This window comes from Ovis canadensis, chromosome 15 (assembly GCF_042477335.2).
Source record: "Ovis canadensis isolate MfBH-ARS-UI-01 breed Bighorn chromosome 15, ARS-UI_OviCan_v2, whole genome shotgun sequence".
Lineage (NCBI taxonomy): Eukaryota > Metazoa > Chordata > Mammalia > Artiodactyla > Bovidae > Ovis > Ovis canadensis.
The window spans coordinates 24,678,682-24,699,820 of NC_091259.1; the positions used below are offsets into that span (position 1 = coordinate 24,678,682).

Below are 21,139 nucleotides of genomic sequence, written 5' to 3' on the forward strand. Positions count from 1 at the left end.
TAATTAGCTAATCTCTCAGAGCTTCTGTTTTCTCATTATAAAAATACCTGCTTTTCAGGGTTAGCATGACAATCAAAAGATGATTCATATTAAATATTGAAATAACCATAAAAGCACTATGCAAAAGCTAGTTATTATTGCTATATGAAACAAAGGATGCACAAAATTCTTGTCCTGAATTCTAGATATGAAGAGAAGTCCATGTAACATACTCTGAGTTAGTGTACCACACTGAGTTAAAAGACCATGCATTTTGAGGTTGTCACATTTCCTTCAAGATTACAGATCACATCATATATATATAGTCTAGTGTTCTTCAATTTCATGTAAGAAATTGAAGGTGAATTTACAGATTTGCTTCTCACTATTCAAAAACCATTAATAAGTTTCTATTATGTATAAGTAGGTGGACATCAGACAGCCCTGCTGTGTCTGAGCTAACAGCCTGGTGCTGTCACCATAGCTAGTCTCTCAGGTATCTCTCTTATTAGAATGCCACAAAGTATGAAATCTCCAGTTGGAGATGAGGTTAAAACTTGTCCTAATACCTTGTAATCTTGAGCACGTCATAACCTGATCAAGTGTCAGTTTTCTCACTTCCTCATTATAGCACTTAGCACACAGCAGATACTTGACACTGTTAGTTCCTTTCTGTTCCTTCCTGTACTGGGCAGTCAACAGTTAAAAAGCAAAGCCAAACAAAAACAGAAATGTATGAAAGAAACCTATATAATCATATCTTCAATTCTTACCATTATAAATAGACACCTGACATTATCATTATTTTATTAAATTTGCAACTATTTATAACAACCACGAAAGTACATACCAAATATTAATTATCTAAGAAATACATCTGGACTAAAAGTACTTTAAGAACAATGCACAAAACATCACTCGGTAAATAAGCTCAGCCAAGCTCTGGGTATGCATATCTCATCTATTATTGGTATAATTATAAAGGCCATAAGTTCCCTGAAGGTATAAAATCTTTTTTGTAAATTTTACCTCTGAAAATAAAGCCAACAGCTAATGCTGATGCTAAGAATGAGAAAGTCTGAAAAAAAAAGTGTTTCTTCACCAGAATATAGAAATTTTGAGTTAAATAGCAAAAGAAAAAGTGCATGCATACCTAGGATCAGAAAAGAACAGATTTACTTCTAAAAGAAATGAATAGTTGTTCATAAAACTATTTCTAAGAGAACCCAAGCTAGGATTTTAAAAATATATTTTGTTAGAAATTATATAAAACAGTGATACTAATAATTTTTTAGATTCTGAAACTATCCTACATTAGAATAGTTAAAATAACGTCTCAGATCACATCATCTCATGAATGTAGAGAAACGCACGTGTTTTCATGCTCAAAGATGCTGTTCAAAATACACTCAGATATCATTGCTCCATCCAGGTTGGAGCCTCAGCAGCTTAAAAAGGTAGGTTTCTCTTTTATCATACATAATTCCATTTCTTGTATAATGAAAACCCTAACTCCAACCCAGACAAGTAGTTTTCATTCATTCATGAACAACATCTACCGAGCCTTCTCTAAGGTCAGAAAATGGCAGTAGAAGAGCAGAAAGAAAAGAATACACGCAGCCTGCCACAGATGAAATGAATGCAGATAATGGAGAGTGAGGGCACTTAAGATTTTCTAATTCTTCTGAATATGTTCCTTTTGAATCAGCTTTAGATTCTTGGTTCAGATTATCAAGAAATCATTTGTCTCAACTGTAAAAGGATAATGTTATCATACAACTGAATCAATGTGGCTGACTTCAACCTAGTTTCACTGTCACAAATGATACCTGACTAGATAAAGCCACAGGTTATCATCAAGAAAGTGTAAAAGCAGAATTCAGTGAAAAACATTTTTGGACAGTCCCTTAAGATGAAAACATCAGAAGATATATTGTTTGAAACTATGGTTAGAGCTGTAACAAATCTAAAACCTATTTCCTCTTCAAAATGAACCAAGTTAATTCACAAGACCTTATTCTTTATAAATTAAAATTTAGTTGTAAACATAATGGCAATATATGAACACTTATGTCTTATTTTAATGAAAAGCAATTCGTCTGCCTCTTAATGAATAAAGTCTACCTTTCCTCAACTGCAGTATTACCTTTCTTTCTTTATGTAGGTGTATAGTATCTAGGATGAGGTAAAGATTACAAGCAATCTGACATACTACAACAGCCCATGAGTGAACTGCTCTCATTCTCCTTACATAATCCCCTTACTCTAGTCCTTCCTTCCCTAACTTTGAAAAAGGGAAGCTCCAACCCTCAGGGAGTAGTGTTGACAGGAGTATTTACAAACAACACACTAATGCACAGAGAACTTCCTACTTCCTGACATAGCAGGAGGAAAAAAGTGATCCCGAAGGAAAGGAAATTGTAAAAACTGAAAACTCTGGCATCAGAAGAGAAGTGGGTTCAATCCTAGATTGAGCGCTATAACCTTGGTCAAATTTTTAATCTACCTGAGGCTTAATTTTCTCAACAGAAAGACAATAAATACTAACCCTTTTTTCTATGAGTAAAAGAATACTAGATTTGGAGTCATAAGGCATGGGCTTAAGTTCTAGTTATCTCCTCTAACACAGGGAAAGGCCACCCACTCCAGTATTCAGGCCTGGAGAATTCCATGAACTACACAGCCCATGGGGTTGCAAAGAGTCGGACACAACTGAGCGACTTTCACTTCTTAGTCGCTCAGTCATGTTTGACTCTTTGCAACCCCATGGACCGTAGCCTGCCAGGCTCCTCTGTCCCTGGGGATTCTCCAGGCAAGAATATTGGAGTGGGTTGCCATGCCCTCCTCCAGGGGATCTTCCCAAGCCAGGGATCAAACCCAGGTCTCCCGCATTGCAGGCAAATTCTTCACTGTCTGAGCCACCAGGGAAGCCCAATAATACAATACCAAGGAAATAATATAAAAACTCTGTGAGACTCAATTTCTTCAATTATTAAAGATGGATCAAAGTATCTATACTTCTTATGAGGAACTAAGCAAAGAAAATGTTTCCTATAAATAAAAATCCTTTTTATAACCTGTAAAGAGTTATATAAGATAGTTTTACTGATAAAGTAATCTTCTTAGAAAGCATAATCTAAAGAGAACAAAAAGCCAAAAAACTATAAATAATATCATGCCTATAAATTTCTAGAGGAATAAAAAAGAATGAGAATGTTCATTAATTTTCAACTTGTTGGTTATAAATTTTCTGCAATGACCTAAAAACACATCAATATAACATGAGGAAGGTGATGATAACCTTAAGAAATAAAGCAAAAATAAAGCCAGAAAAGATAATTACTTGCCATATATAACTCCTTATTGATGCCAAGATACTTTCCATTTCCACATCCAATATCAGCAACTAATGAACCACTCGGCAAAGCTTTCAAAAACTCTACTATATGTGGCCAAGGGGTGTGTCTCGTGCTGCTGAAGTGCCTAGCAATTTCTTCATAAACCCGATGGACATAATCTTGCTCTAGTTGTAAGGCTTCTTTATCACTCTCTGGAAATGATGCAGGAGTCTCCTTCATCTGGCTATCACAGACCAAAGGGTAACCTAATGAAAAAAATAAAGCAATATAAATCATTTATTTATTTATTTTTAGGCCATGCCATGTGGCATGTGGGATCTTCGTCCCCCGAACAGAGACTGAGTCCATGCCTCCTGCATTGGAAGTGCAGAGTCTTAACCACTGGATTGCCAGGGAAGTCCCTAAACCATTATTTTTATCCAAATGAATCATAAAGTTATGACTGCTTTCACAAAAGGCAAATCAATCCACATTTGATGACTAGGGATAAGTAGGTTCTTATTTATCATTTTAAAAAAGTAGTTCTTACCAGTTATATATGTGAAGGGTCTAATATAAAAAGGGGTAAATCCATCTGCAACAAAACATGACTGTAATTCTGCATGCCTTTTATTGAAGATGCTTATTTCATCTTTGGATTAAGGGTCCTGTTCAAGAAAGGATCTTGATGGGCCTGGCCTAACCTGAAGAAACTTAGCAATTAACAGGATTTAGGGGTCTTGTCTTAGTAGGAGTTCTGGAGACCCTAATACTCTCAGAAGAAGAACCAGACCTAGAAACAGTGTGTGATTTGGTAATAATCACAAGATTTAATAAATACTATTTGAAGTGGTTTATATATATTGTCTCACAGTAATACTGTGAGATAGGAACCAGCACATTCATTTTACAGATGAGGAAACTGACACAGAACATTAAATAATGATACTAAAGTGACAAAGATGGTAAGTCACAAAGTTAAGATTTGAACCCAGGCAACAGAAACTCTAAAACCCACATTCTCAATGACTACATTGTGCTGCCGCCTTCAAAAAAAATAAATAAATCCTAAGGAGAACACAAAGTAAACGAGGTGACTGAGGAAATTTAGGATACAATATGTCAAATTAATTTTGAAGTTGTTCCCTGTTCTTTATAATAACATCTAATATTCATTTCAAATTCTTCCTATTCTCTGCTATGCTCTAAATTCCCTTTGTCTTCAGCCAGCCTGTGACACACAACATCTTTTTATGAGTAGTATACTGGAGAATAAAGGAAAAAGTAGTGTTCCCAGAGAAATCACAGACAAGACTTCAAGCAATATTTATAAATCATATGGCAGCAAAGAATTGGACTATAGCATTGATGACTTTAGGAATTCTCCCTAAATGTAACTAGAAGATACCGAATCTTAAATGGGGGTGGAACTACCTAGTCCCTACTAATGAGTAAAGTGAGGCTCTAAACACTTTATGTGGACATTTAAGAAAAGGGTAGCCCTAGAAACTTTGAGGGCTCTAACACACATGTGGCAACAGATGGGTTAGTATGTCGGTTACAACAGAATTACAATTACACTACAATATACAAATTACTTTCAACTAGTCTTGGTAAAAATTGTATTCTCTTGGAAACTATGAACATCTAAATTACGTAAAGGGAAGATCACTTAAATCCACAAATTTTGACTAAAAGTATCTAAAAGTTGGCCTTGAACTTAAAAAAAAAAATCTGTAAACTGAATAATCAGAGCTTCTTACACCATCCCTTACACTAAATTAACAAAATTCAGCACTCCCATTTCATTTACTTTATGCTTTCCAATTTCTTGGTCTCTTTTTTGTTGTTCTTTCTCAGGCCTTTATCAAGTGTAGTAGAAAAGCTTTTTGTACACACAAACACACATATACACATAAATAGTAAGTATAACATATACGTTTTAGAAACTACAAATTTTTGCTTAGCTAAAAAAATTATGACATTTTGGTCCCATTTGCTTGACTAAGTATGAATAGAATGCTAGATTTCTAACTTATATTCACTCAAAACTTTACATAAGTCCAATGATTCACAAAACGAAGATCATGGCATCTGGTCCCATCACTTCATGGCAAATATGATGGGGGAACAGTGGAAACAGACTTTATTTTTGGGGGGCTCCAAAATCACTGCAGATGGTGATTGCAGCCATGAAATTAAAAAACGCTTACTCCTTGGAAGAAAAGTTATGACCAACCTAGATAGCATATTCAAAAGCAGAGACATTACTTTGCCGACTAAGGTCCGTCTCAGTAAGGCTACGGTTTTTCCAGTGGTCATGTATGGATGTGAGAGTTGGACTGTGAAGAAAGCTGAGCACCGAAGAATTGATGCTTTTGAGCTGTGGTGTTGGAGAAGACTCTTGAGAGTCCCTTGGACTGCAAGGAGATCCAACCAGTCCATTCTGAAGGAGATTAGCCCTGGGATTTCTTTGGAGAGAATGATGCTGTAGCTGAAACTCCAGTACTTTGGCCACCTCCTGCGAAGAACTGACTCATTGGAAAAGACTCTGATGCTGGGAGGGATTAGGGGCAGGAGGAGAAGGGGACGACAGAGGATGAGATGGCTGGATGGCATCACTGACTCAATGGATGTGAGTCTGAGTGAACTCCGGGAGTTGGTGATGGACAGGGAGGCCTGGCGTGCTGCGATTCATGGGGTCGCAAAGAGTCGGACATGACTGAGCGACTGAACTGAACTGAACTGAACTGATGGGATCAAATGGTATGATCTTCATTTTTTGAATGTTGAGTTTTAAGCCAGCTTTTTCACTCTCTTCTTTCACCTTCATGAAGAGTCTCTTTAGTTCTTCACTTTCTGCCATAAGGGTAGTATCATCTGCATATTCAAGGTTATTGATATGTCTCCCAGAAACCTTGATGGCAGCTTGTGCTGCATCCACCCCAGCATTTCACATGGTGTACTCTGCACAGAAGTTAAATAATAAGTAAGGTGTCAATATATAGTCTTGATGTGCTCTTTTCCCAATTTGGAACCAGTCCATTGTTCAATGTCTGCTTCTAACTGTTGCTTCTTGACCTGCATACAGGTTTCACAGCAGGCAGATAGGATTGTCTGGTCTTCCCATCTCTTTCAAAATTTTCCACAGGTTGTTATAATCCACACAGTCAAAGGCTTTGGCATAGTCAATAAAGCAGAAGTAGATGTTTTTCTGGAACTCTCTTGCTTTTTCCATGATCCAAAGGATGTTGGCAATTTGATCTCTGGTTCCTCTGCCTTTTTAAAATCCAGTTTGAACATCTGGAAGTTCTCCATTCACCACTGTTGAATCCTGGCTTGGAGAATTTTGAACATTACTTTGCTCGTGTGTGATCATGAAAATTTTGCACCTGGTTTTATGCCCCTGGATAGTATAACGTCTCCTGCTTCATAGTCTATGGGAACTTAAATAGAATCTGTACCCTGCTGCTGTGTGAAAATTTGTATAAATCTTTAATTTTGTTGAGCTGGTTCACAGTGCTTTTCAGGTCTACTATATCCTTCTATTTTTCTATATTCTGTTCTGTATTCTATTCTGCAGAATAGAATTCTGTATTCTGTATTCTATTGTTTTTTGAGAGTTTGATAATGAAACTCCAAATAAAAATCTTGATTTATCTACTTAAAAATACTTGTAATATATTGTAAAACTATATATTACTTTTTCTGTATTTTCCAAGTCTCCTGTAAATGTTATCATACTTTTATAATTTAAAAAATAAAAATTACTTAGTTAATGTCCTTAACAACAACAAAAATATTGGCATAAGGAAACAAACTTTCCCTCCTACTAGACTTCAAGTTCCTGGGGTACAAGAGCCAAGCCTTATTTTTTTATAGCTTGTAAATCTATAGCTGTGTTAGACATTCATCAAATGCTAAAAAAAAAAAAAAAAAAAATTTTTAATCAATGAAAAAAATTGTGATATTTTAAGTCTCCATTGCCACTTTTAGCAGAAGAATCAAAAATCTGTTAAAACCTATTTTAAGCTTTTCACCAACATGACAATATCAAATATGAAGCTTTCAAGTTTCCTAACATAATAATATCATGCACATATAAAAAGGATTTCTGATTTAAAACATAATTTTAAGATGACTAAGTCCAAAAGCTCCTGGTGTGATACCTCCCATAATTGAAACCACCAAAATGTAAAAAGAATCTTAACATCACTGTCATTATTTATAAAACAAAAAGGGGTTTTAATTTATTGAGTCCAAGAAAAACAGGTAATGATGCACCTGTAGAGATAATACAAAACAGCATCCTTCTGACAAGTTGTTGAACACTCCTTTCCAAATAAGACAAACCACTCTTTATCCCCCTAAAGTTATCTACTTATTATAGAACAATTTGTCATCCTCAATTTCCCTACTGCATTAATGAGAAGTAATTTAGAAATGTGATAAGCTGTTTCACAAAAAAAATCTATTTTTGTATAGTGATACTTTAATGCCCCCACACTGTAGTCCTCTTAACCATGAGTACAATAAATAAAACATTTAGAATCCAATAATGCTCAAGTACTATGTTTAAGGAAAATAAAGATGAGTAAGTTACAGTTCCTGCCCTCAAGAAATATAAACTCTAATGAGGGTGTTTAAGAAAATATATGTAAGTACAATACAAGGCAGAATATGGTTAATGCCATTACAGGAGTTAAGATAAAGCTCTTCTCAGTTCTGATGGACTTTAAAAGATTTTCAAACTAGATTTACTCCATTTACAGTAGAAACAAATTATATACTTACTACAATTACAAGGTGTTTGCCTCACTTTCCTAAACGTAAATGATGTCCGTATCCCCCTCTTGTTTAAAGTTAAGTCTTCAACATCACTGGTGATAATTCCACTTTTGTGACCCTTGGATGCTTGAACAGTATCAAATTTTCTGGGTGTGATTCTAGAAACAACAGTTAAATTAATTTACTTAACACTGTATTCATAAAAAATATTTCAGGTCCTTTAAAAACATTAAGAGAATACAGTAACTTTACAAGAATTTGTTGCAAATGTTTATTGGATCCCCTGAATTACTGTATCATAGAAAAAACAAAGAAACAGAAGTCTCTGTCTCTTAGGAAATCATCTCCAGGGTAATCATTAAAAGAATTTATAGTTAACTAACTATTCAAGGGGGAAAACAGAATAATAACAAATGTTTAATTAATATCAATACCAAGAGGAAAAAAAAATAAGAAACAGCTGGCAAAAGGGAAATAGCAAATTTCAATCCAATTATCAGTAATTATGTTGAATGTAAAAGGACTTCAAATCTAATTAAAGAACAATTTCAGATTGGATTTAAAAAAAAAATCCAAGTACATGCTGATCACAAGAGATACACCTTATAATAAAGAGAATGATTGAAAAACAGAGAGAGAAAAAGTACAACATACAAACAACAAATATTTTGCATACACTTAGCAAAGCCAGAGAAAAAGTGATATAGTTATACTAATCACAGAAAGTAGACTTTAAGGCAATTGGTATTAATAGAGATTAAAAAGTAACATTTCATAATGATAAAAGGGTCAATCCAACAAAAAAACATAAAAACTCTATATATTTGTATGCACCTAATAGGACATCCTCTAAATATATAATCCAAAAAGTGAAAAAAAAACTAAATAGAGATCTACATAAATACATAAATATCATTGGAATTTCTAATGTGTCTTTCTCAGTAAGTGAAATCTAGCTGTGAAACAAAGACATCAACATCAGAAAACAACGGATAACAGAACAAAAAACATATGATTAACACAGATACAATAAGTAAAACAAAGATGCAAAATAAAAAGAGAAAAGTACAAGTCATTGTAAATTTTAAGAAAGTTTAAAGGGAGTCTTGGAAGTAAGATCAAGTTTTTGAATAGAAAAAAGAAATCATTGGTATGATTCCTGCTAAAAGTAAAAAAAATGATGGCCTTTTCAAAGTTAAATTTATAGAGTGAAATGCATAGATCTTAAGTGTATAGTTCATGCATTTTGGCAAATGTATACAACCATGTAGCCACCATCCCAATCAAGATGTAGAATATTTCCAATTACCCATGAAACTCCCTCATGCCCTTTTCCAGTCAATCTTCCCCTCTCCTCAAAGCAACCACTAACCTGGTTTCCATCAGCACAGTTTTGCCTGTTCTTAAGTTTCATATATAGTTGGCACTATCTTCTCTCTGGCTTTGCCCATTCCACATAATTTGGAGATACAGCCATGTTTTTGTGTGTTTCAGTAGTGCATGTTTTTCTTTAATCACTGAGCAAAATGTCACTATATGAACATGCTGCAATTTATCCAAAATCTCCTGTTTACTAATATTTAGTATTCCCAGTCTGGGACTATTACAAATAAAGCCTATAAACATTTTTTTCAGATACATACTTTTATTACTCCTGGGAAAATACTGAAGAGTGAGATTGTTGAGTCAGAGGGTAAGAAAATAACAGTTTTCCAAAATGTTTGCACAGACTTTTATACTCCCACAAGCAGCATATGAGAGTTTCAGGCTCCTTGACACTCTCACCAAAACACTGTAAGTTTTAAATTTTAATACTTTTAGCAAGTGGCAATTGATATGAAATTGTAGTTATAATTTGTATTTCTCTGATGACCAATGATACTGTATTTCTTTTCATGTGCTTTTTAGCCATTCATAGATCCTTCTAGTAAAGGATATGTTGAACAGATCTTATGCCCAATCCTTTGTTAGATATATGTATTGTGGATATTCTTCCCCGAGTATAGATTGATTTTTCATTTGCTTGATGCTGTCTTTTGATAAACAGAAGATTCAAATTTGGATGCAGTTATTTTGTCTTCTTTTTCTTCTAGTGTTCTGAAACCTTTCTCAAGGTGGGGGGAAAAAACTTTGCCTATCTCAGATTTGCCAAAGTATCCTCTTGTATTTTCTTCTAGACAGATCATAATTTGTGTTTACATTTAAAACTATGATCTACCCCATATTAATTTTTGTGAATGGCATGAGGTATATCAAGGTTAATGCTATTTCCACACAGATCTCTGATTTTTCCAGCACCATCTGTTGAAAATTTTCTGTTCCATAATGAATTGTATTGGCATCTTTGTCAAAAATCAACTGACACTACATCTATGAATATATTCTGTCTCACTGATTTATCTGTACAATAATACTATACTCTTTTGATTAGGTAGCTTTATACACAGTAAATCTGAAACATTAAGTAGAATAAGTCCTCCAACATTGTTCTTATGTTCAAGATTGTTTTGGTTATTCTCTATTACTCACATTTCCTGATAAATCTTAGGATCTGCTTATCAATTTCTACCAAAAAAAAAAGTCCTTTTAAGATTGTGATTAGAATTACACTAAATCATTAGACCAATCTGGGAATAACTGCTATCTAACAATATTAAGTTTCCTATCCATGATTATGATATCTCTTATCTCCTCATTTATTTTGGCCTTCTTTAATTTCTCTTAGCAATGTTTCATTATTTTTAGCATACATGTGTTGTGTATCTCTTGTTAAATCTACTCCTAAGACTTAACTCAGCTGAAGCCAAGTTTTCTGCTTGATTTACTTTAGCAAGGCTATCTGCCTATAGAAGTGGATTTCATGCTTACAAAGAATGTGCCAAGCCTGAAAGATTTCAGCAGATTTTTAAAAAGCATAAATTTATACTAAAGTTGTTGATACATCAAGAATCAAATGTTGACTACACACCTAGAAAAGAGAAAAATCGACCATATAACTAAAGTGGGCTTGATCCTAGAATGAAATAATATAATGTATTTCAATTTTCATTTGGTCATTGTTATACTGTTCACTTAGTCTGTTGCTAGAACCGGATTCCCAAAATGCAACAAAATAAAAAATAAGTGGGACTACATCAAACAAAAAAGCTTCTGCACAACAAAAGGAAATCATTAACAAAATGAAAAAGAAACCTATGGTATTCCTATGGCATGGGAATTCTTATGGAATGAGAGAAAATATTTGCAGATTAAATATCTGATAAGGGTTAATATCCAAAATACATTAAGAACTGGTGGGGGCCAAGATGGAGGAGTAGGAAGACCCTGGGTTCACCTCCTCCCAGGGGCATACCAAAACTACAACTATGTATAGAGCAACTATCAGTGAGAACAGCCTGAGGATTAGCAGAAAAGATCTACAACTACAGACATAAAGAAGGAACCACAATGATATGGGTAGAGGGGCAGAGATGTGGTAGAGTCAGGATCCATGTCCCAGAGATCTGAGCCCCACATCAGGCTCCCCACCTGAAGGTACAACATGGGGAAGATGAGGTCCCAAAACACTTGACTTTGGAGGCCAACAGGGCTTAATTTCTGGAAAGCCAAAGGGCTAAGGGAAATAAGAGACTCCACTCTTAAAGGGAGTCTCACATGCTTCAGGACCCAGGACAGAAGCAGCAATCTGAAAGGAGCCTGGGTCAGACTCACTGACCAAGGGACTCTCAAGAGTCTTCTCCAGCACCACAGTTCAAAAGCATCAATTCTTCAGCGCTCAGCTTTCTTTACAGTCTGTCTCTCACATCCATATATGATCACTGGAAAAACCATAGCCTTGACTAGATGGACCTTTGTTGGCAAAGTAATGTCTCTGCTTTTTAATATGCTGTCTAGGTTGGTCATAACTTTTCTTCCAAGGAGTAAGTGTCTTTTAATTTCATGGCTGCAGTCACCATCTGCAGGGATTTTGGAGCCCCAAAAAGTAAAGTCAGCCACTGTTTCCACTGTAGCAGATATGCTAGGATTTTCAAATCTACAAAGGGTTTTACTTTTTTCCTTTCAAATACATATATTTTTTTCTTAATATATATATATTTTATTGAAGTATAGTTGACTTACAGTGTTTCAAGTGCACAGCACGGTGATTCAGTTATATATACACACATATATTATTTTCAGATTCTTTTCCATTATAGGCTATTACAAGATACTGACTATAGTTCCCTGTACTATACAATAAACCTGTGTTGCTTGTTGCCTATTTTTTAAAAAAAGTAGAAACCTAGCATTTTATTCATACTAAGTTAAGCAAGTGGAATCAAAATGTCATAAATTTTTTAGCTAGGCAAAAATTCATGTTTTCTAAAATATATCTATTATCTTATATATATATATATATATATATATATATATATATATATATATATATATATATATATAAGGTTTTTCTACCATGCTTGATAAAGGTTTGAGAAAGAACATCAAAAAGAAGAGAAGAGATGGAGCGGTTGGAAACAAACTAAATGAAATGGGAACACTGAATATGAAATAGAAAAAGCGAAACAAACTAGAAAAAAGATCATCATATAGTCTAGTTATTTTTAAACATGGCTACTCATTAGAAACACATCTGGAGCTCTGAAAAACAAATACAATACCTGGGCATTTGTATTTATGAAAAAATTCTAAGATAATACTGATATGCATCTGGATTTTAAAAAGTGATTATAGATTTTTCTATTAAATGATAGCTTTGGTGATATAGAATTCAACTATCTTCTGTTGACCAATCATGATACAATGGTATTAAGTGAATAATAGTTACATAATCACAATAGTAAAGATGTTTATTAGTTTTCACAATCAATAGCCAGACAAAAAATAAAAGATCATTAGGAAACATGATTAATCCAACAATATAAAATAATTACATATAATTTGGGGGGTTAAATAGAGTGATGTGGTAAGTTGAAGTACATACATGTACATGTTCTCATCTGCCCAGTCTATGTCTTTCGGTTGGTACATTTAATCCATTTATATTTAAGGTAATTATCCATATGTATGATTCTATTACTATCTTCTTGGCAGGTGGCTGCAACCAGCGCACTAAGCGCAGGTGGCTGCGACCGGCACACTAAGCGCAGCCGAGAGGAGATACCACACATCCGAGGTCAGAGGCAAATGCCGGAAGGACCCCATGCCCAAAGGGCGGTAGCCAAGAGGAGTTACCCCACGTCCGAGGTCAGGGGCAACGGCCTAGACAGCCAGGCTGCGACGGCACAGGAACTGCCGAGGGGAGCTACTATGCGTCCGAGGTCAGGGGCGGCAGCCGGGAAGAGCTACCTGCGTCCGAGGCCAGGGGCGGCATCCGGGAGGAGCAACCCCACGTCCAAGGAGTGGTGGCTGCATGGGCGCAGGAGGGCCTAGAGGAGCCATCTCACGTTGAAGCTCAGGAAGGGCAGCAGTGAGGAAATACCCCTCATTTATGGTAAGGAGCAGCGGCTGAGCTTTGCTGGAGCAGCCGAGAAGAGACACCCCATGCCCAAGGTAAGAAAAACCCAAGTAAGATGGTGGGTGCCGCAAGAAGGCATCAGAGAGCAGACACACTGAAACCATACTCACAGAAAACTAGTCAATCTAATCACACTAGGACCACAGCCTTGTCTAACTCAATGAAACTAAGCCATGCCCATGGGGCAACCTAAGACGGGAGGGTCATGGTGGAGAGGTCTGATAGAATGTGGTCCACTGGAGAAGGGAATGGAAAACCACTTCAGTATTCTTGCCTAGAGAACCCCATGAACAGTATGAAAAGGTAAAATGATAGGATACTGAAAGAGGAACTCCCCAGGTCAGTAGGTGCCCAATATGCTACTGGAGATCACTAGAGAAATAACTCCAGAAAGAATGAAGGGATGGAGCCAAAGCAAAAACAATACCCAACTGTGGAAGTGACTGGTGATAGAAGCAAGGTCTGATGCTGTAAAGAGCAATATTGCACAGGAACCTGGAATGTCAGATCCATGAATCAAGGCTAATAGGAAGTGGTCAAACAGCAGAAGGCAAGAGTGAACGTTGATATTCTAGGAATCAGCGAACTAAAATGGACTGGAATGGGTGAATTTAACTCAGATGACCATTATATCTACTACTGTGAGCAGAAGTCCCTCAGAAGAAATGGAGTAGCCATCATGGTCAACAAAAGAGTCCGAAATGCAGTACTTGGATGCAATCTCAAAAACGACAGAATGATCTCTCTTCGTTTCCAAGGCAAACCATTCAATATCACGGGGTAATCCAAGTCTATGCCCCAAACAGTAATGCTGAAGAAGCTGAAGTTGAATGGTTCTATGAAGACCTCCAAGACCTTTTAGAACTAACACCCCCAAAAGATGTCCTTTTCATTATAGGGGACTGGAATGCAAAAGGAGGAAGTCAAGAAACACCTGGAGTAACAGGCAAATTTGGCCTTGGAATGAGGAATGAAGCAGGGCAAAGATAATACAGTTTTGCCAAGAAAATGCACTGGTCATAGCAAACACCCTCTTCCAACAACACAAGAGAAGACTCTACACATGGACATCACCAGATGTTCAACACCAAAATCAGACTGATTATATTCTTTGCAGCCAAAGATGGAGAAGCTCTATACAGTCAACAAAAACAAGACCAGGAGCTGACTGTGGCTCAGATCATGAACTCCTTATTATCAAATTCAGACTTAAATTGAAGAAAGGAGGGAAAACCGCTAGACCATTCAGCTAAGACCTACATCAAATCCCTTATGATTACAAAGTGGAAGTGAGAAATAGATTCAAGGGCCTAGATCTGATAGAGTGCCTGATGAACTATGGAATGAGGTTTTGGACACTGTACAGGAAAGAGGGATCAAGACCATCCCCATGGAAAAGAAATGCAAAAAAGCCAAATGGCTGTCTGGGGAGGCCTTACAAATAGATGTGAAAAGAAGAGAAGTGAAAAGCAAAGGACAAAAAGGAAAGATATAAGCATCTGAATGCAGAGTTCCAAAGAATAGCAAACAGAGATAAGAAAGCCTTCCTCAGCGATCAATGCAAAGAAATAGAGGAAAACAACAAAATGGGAAAGACTAGAGATTTCTTCAAGAAAATCAGAGATACGAAGGGAACATTTCATGCAAAGATGGGCTCCATAAAGGACAGAAATGGTATGGACCTAACAGAAGAAGAAGATATTAAGAAGAGGTGGCAAGAATACACAGCAGAACTGTACAAAAAGATCTCCATGAGCTGGATAATCACAAAGGTGTTATCACTCATCTAGAGCCAGACATCCTGGAATGTGAAGTCAAGTGGGCTTTAGAAAGCGTCACTACGAACAAATTAGTGGAGGTGATGGAATTCCAGTTGAGCTGTTTCAAATCCTGGAAGATGATGCTGTGAAAGTGCTGCACTCAATATGCCAGCAAATTTGGAAAACTCAGCAGTGGCCACAGGACTGGAAAAAGTCAGTTTTCATTCCAGTCCCAAAGAAAGGCAATGCCAAAGAATGCTCAAACCACCACACAATTGCACTCATCTCACATGCTAGTAAAGTAATGCTCACAATTCTCCAAGCCAGGCTTCAGCAATACGTGAACCGCGAACTTCCAGATGTCCAAGCTGGTTTTAGAAAAGCCAGAGGAACCAGAAATCAAATTGCCAACATCTGCTGGATCATGGAAAAAACAAGAGAGTTCCAGAAAAATATCTATTTCTGCTTTATTCACTATGCTATAGCCTTTGACTGTGTGGATCACAATAAACTGTGGAAAATTCTGAAAGAGATGGGAATACCAGACCACCTGACCTGCCTCTTGAGAAATCTGTATGCAGGTCAGGAAGCAACAATTAGAACTGGACATGGAACAACAGACTGGTTCCAAATACGAAAAGGAGTACGTCAAAGCTGTATATTGTCATCCTGCTTATTTAACTTCTATGCAGAGTACATCATGAGAAACGCTGGACTGGAAGAAGCACAAGCTGGAATCAAGATTGCCAGGAGAAAAATCAATAAACTCAGATATGCAGATGACACCACCCTTATGGCAGAAAGTGAAGAGGAACTAAAAAGCCTCTTGATGAAAGTGAAAGAGGAGAGTAAAAAAGTTGGCTTAAAGCTCAACATTCAGAAAACGAAGATCATGGCATCCAGTCCCATCACTTCATGGGAAATAGATGGGGAAACAGTGGAAACAGTGTCAGACTTTATTTTTTGGGGCTCCAAAATCACTGCAGATGGTGATTGCAGCCATGAAATTAAAAGACGCTTACTCCTTGGAAAGAAAGTTATGACCAACCTAGACAGCATATTGAAAACCAGAGACATTACTTTGCCGACTAAGGTCCGTCTAGTCAAGGCTATGGTTTTTCCTGTGGTCGTGGATGGATGCGAGAGTTGGACTGTGAAGAAGGCTGAGTGCCAAAGAATTGATGCTTTTGAACTGTGGTGTTGGAGAAGACTCTTGAGAGTCCCTTGGACTGCAAGGAGATCCAACCAGGGCATTCTGAAGGAGATCAGCCCTGGGATTTCTTTGGAAGGAATGATGCTAAAGCTGAAACTCCAGTACTTTGGCCACCTCATGCAAAGAGTTGACTCATTGGAAAAGACTCTGATGCTGGGAAGGATTGGGGGCAGGAGGAGAAGGGGACAACAGAAGATGAGATGGCTGGATGGCATCACTGACTCGATGGACCTGAGTCTGAGTAAAGTCCAGGAGTTGGTGATGGACAGGGAGGCCTGGCATGCTGCGATTCATGGGGTCACAAAGAGTCGGACACAACTGAGCGACTGAACTGAACTGATTACCATTTTCTTAACTGTTTTGGGTTTATTTTGCATAGGTCTTTTCCTTCTCTTGTGTTTTCTACTTAGAGAAGTTCCTTTAGCATTTGTTGTAAAGCTGATCTAGTGACACTGAATTCTCTTAACTTTTGCTTGTCTGGAAAGCTTTTGATTTTTTCCATCAAATCTGAAGGAAAGTCATACTGGGAGACTATTCTTGGTTATAGGTTCTTCTCTTTCATCACTTTACATTATGCCATTTCCTTCTGGCTTGTAGAGTGTGTGTTGAGAAATCAGCAGATAACCTTATGGAAGTTCCCTTGTATGTTGTCATTTTTTTCCCTTGTTGCTTTAATATTTTCTTTGTCTTTAACTTTTGTCAGTTTGATTACTGTGTTTCTTGGTGTGTTCCTCTTTGGGTTTATTCTTCCTGGACTCTCTGTGCTTCCTGGACTTGGCTAACTGTTTCCTTTTCCAATTTGGGGAAGTTTTCAGCTATTATCGCTTCAAATATTATCTCTGGTCCTTTCTCTCTCTTCTCCTTCTGGGACTCCCCCTATAATGCAAATGTTCATGCATTTAACATTGTCCCAGAAGTCTCTTAGACTGTCTTCATTTGTTTCCCCTATATTCTGTTCTGGGGCAGTGATTTATACCATTTTGTTCTCCAGATCGCTTATGCATTCTTCTGTCTCAGTTATTCTGCTATTGATTCCTTCTAGTGTATTGTTCATCTCTGTCTGCTTGTTCTTTAGTGCTTCTAGGTCTTTGATAAACACTTCTTACATCTTCTCCATTTTGTTACCAAGATCCTGAGTCATCTTCACTATCATTATTCTGATTTCTTTTTCTGGAAGGTTTCCTATCTCCACTTCATTTAGTTTTTTGAGGCGTTTTATCTCGTCCCTTCACATGGGACATAACTTTCTGCTTTTCATCCTGATTAACTTTCTGTGATGCCTTTGAGTCTGTGGTTCTTCTCTCTTCTTTTATCTGTCCTCTAGTAGATGATGCTAAGTGTGGCTTATATAAGATTCCTGATGGAGGGACTGGGTGGGGAAAACTGGGTCTTCCTCTGGTGGGCAGGGCTTTGCTCAGTAAAGCTAGAATCCAATTATCTGCTGATGGGTGGGGTTTTGCTCCCTCCCTGTTGGTTGTTTGGCCTGAGGTGACCCACTCTGGGGTCTATGAACTCTATGTTAGGGTTAATGGTGACCTCCAAGAGGGCTTACACCAAGGGGCATCTTCCAGGACTGCTGCTGCCAGTGCCCCTATCCTTGTGGCAAGCCCTTGCTCACCCATGCCTCCACAGGATACTGCCTAACACTAGCAGGTAGATCTGGCTCAGTCTCCTGTGAGGTCATTCCTCCTTTCCCTTGGGTCTTGGTGCAAGCAAAACTTTGTGCCCTCAAAGAGTAGAGTCTCTGTTTCCCCCAGTCCTGTGGAAGTCCTATAATCAAATTCTGCTGGCCTTAAGGTCATATTCCCTGGGGATTCCCATTCTTTATTAGATCCCCAAGCTGGAAAGCCTGTCATGGGGCTCAGAACCTTCACAACAGTCGGAGAACTTCTTCAGTGTTACTGTTCTCTAGTTTGTGGGTTGCCCACTCAGTGGGTATGGGATTGGATTTTATTGCAATTGCACTCCTCCTACTATCTCACTGTGGCTTCTTCCCTGGATGTAGGGTATCTTTTTTTGATAGGTTTCAACATCCTCCTGTCGATGGCTGTTCAAGAATTCAAAACAGTTGCAATTTTGGTGCTCTTGCAGGAGGAGATCAGTACACACCCTTCCATTCCACCATCTTAAACTGGAAGCCCTCAATCACATATGATTTTTATTGCTTTCTCTTGTATTATTATACTAAGACATCCAATATAATATTAAATAGAAGTGATGAGAGTAAAATCCCAGCCTTTTCAATATTTTAGGAAAAGCATTTAATATTTTATTATTAACTGTGATACTGCCCATGGGTTTTTCACAGATGCTCTTTAATCACACTTAACTTTCCTTCTTATCTGGTTTGCCAAGTTTTTATCATGAGTGGATGCTAAATTCTGTCAAAATATATTTTCTGCATCAATCAAGATGATTATTTTTTCTCTTTTATCCTTTGACTTCCAACTGTTAAACCAATCTTGCAACTCTGGGATAAATTCCACTTAGTCTTGATGTATTTTCATTTTTATATATTTCAGGTTTGAATTTTCTAATAATTTGTCAGAAACTTTTACGATCTCTGAGAGATATTGGTCTGCAATTTCCTTTTTTGTAATGTCCTTGACAAATTTTGCTGTCAGGATAGTGCCAGCTTCATAAAACAAGTTGTAAGAACAGCTCATTTAAAAGAGTTCATGCTGAAGGCAATATTTTAGAAGAAAAACAAACAGTGTCTGAAATTATATGACTGTTACACAGATAGCTGAAAATGATTAAAACCAAAATACTGAACAAAGAACAAAATTAAGTTATTTTATAACAATGAATATCTTGAAACTCATATTAGCAATTCTCTCTTAGGTACTAAATAGCTGGAAAAGAGAATGGCAAACCACTTCAGTATTCTTGCCTAGAGAACCCCATGAACAGTATGAAAAGGCAAAAAGATAGGATACTGAAAGAGGAACTCCCCAGGTCAGTAGGTGCCCAACACGCTTCTGGAGATCAGTGGAGAAATAACTCCAGAAAGAATGAAGGGATGGAGCCAAAGCAAAAACAATACACAGTTGTGGATGTGACTGGTGATAGAAGCAAGGTCCAATGCTGTAAAGAGCAATATTGCATAGGAACCTGGAATGTCAGGTCAATGAATCAAGGCAAATTGGAAGTGGTCAAACAGCAGAAGGCAAGAGTGAACGTCGATATTCTAGGAATCAGCGAACTAAAATGGACTGGAATGGGTGAATTTAACTCAGATGACCATTATATCTACTACTGTGAGCAGGAGTCCCTCAGAAGAAATGGAGTAGCCATCACGGTCAACAAAAGAGTCCGAAATGCAGTACTTGGATGCAATCTCAAAAACGACAGAATGATCTCTCTTCGTTTCCAAGGCAAACCATTCAATACCACGGTAATCCAAGTCTATGCCCCAAACAGTAATGCTTAAGAAGCTGAAGTTGAACGGTTCTATGAAGACCTCCAAGACCTTGTAGAACTAACACCCCCAAAAGATGTCCTTTTCATTATAGGGGACTGGAATGCAAAAGTAGGAAGTCAAGGAACACCTGGAGTAACAGGCAAATTTGGCCTTGGAATGCGGAATGGAGCAGGGCAAAGACTAATAGAGTTTTGCCAAGAAAATGCACTGCTCATAGCAAACACCCTCTTCCAACAACACAAGAGAAGACTCTACACATGGACATCACCAGATGGTCGACACTGAAATCAGACTGATTATATTCTTTGCAGCCAAAGATGGAGAAGCTCTATACAGTCAACAAAAACAAGACCAGGAGCTGACTGTGGCTCAGATCATGAACTCCTTATTGCCAAATTCAAACTTAAATTGAAGAAAGTAGGGAAGACCACTAGACCATTCAGGTATGACCCACATCAAGTCCCTTATGATTATACAGTGGAAGTGAGAAATAGATTTAAGGGCCTAGATCTGATAGATAGAGTGCCTGATGATCTATGGATGGAGGTTCCTGACATTGTACAGGAGACAGGGATCAAGACCATCCCCATGGAAAAGAAATGCAAGAAAGCAAAATGGCTGTCTGGGGAGGCCTTTCGCTTCTCTTCCTTTTCTCTGTGAAAAGAGAAGCAAAAAGCAAAGGAGAAAAGGAAAGATATAAGCATCTGAATGCAGAGTTCCAAAGAATAGCAAGAAGAGATAAAAAAGCCTTCCTCAGCGATCAATGCAAAGAAATAGAGGAAAACAATAGAATGGGAAAGACTAGAGATCCTCTTCAAGAAAATTAAAGATACCAAGGGAACATTTCATGCAAAGATGGGCTCAATAAAGGACAGAAATGGTATGGACCTAACAGAAGCAGAAGATATTAAGAAGAAATGGAAAGAATACACAGAAGAACTGTACAAAAAAGATCTTCATGACCCAGATAATCATGATGGTGTGATCACTCACCTAGAGCCAGACATCCTGGAATGTGAAGTCAAGTGGGCTTTAGAAAGCATCACTACAAACAAAGCTAGTGGAGGTGATGGAATTCCAGTTGAGCTATTTCAAATCCTGGAAGATGATGCTGTGAAAGTG

At 37.3% G+C, this 21,139-nt stretch overlaps 1 protein-coding gene across 1 annotated transcript in view; it reads right to left on the reverse strand.

Annotated features, from left to right (window-relative positions):
- Nucleotides 1–21,139, reverse strand: part of ALKBH8 (alkB homolog 8, tRNA methyltransferase) — a 137,204-nt gene that overhangs the window by 37,044 nt on the left and 79,021 nt on the right. The window contains exons 9-10 of the mRNA XM_069554941.1: nucleotides 8,112–8,263; nucleotides 3,327–3,583 (exon numbers count right to left, since the gene is read on the reverse strand). Coding sequence (XP_069411042.1) covers nucleotides 3,327–3,583; nucleotides 8,112–8,263 — 409 coding nt within the window. The remainder of the gene's footprint in view (nucleotides 1–3,326; nucleotides 3,584–8,111; nucleotides 8,264–21,139) is intronic.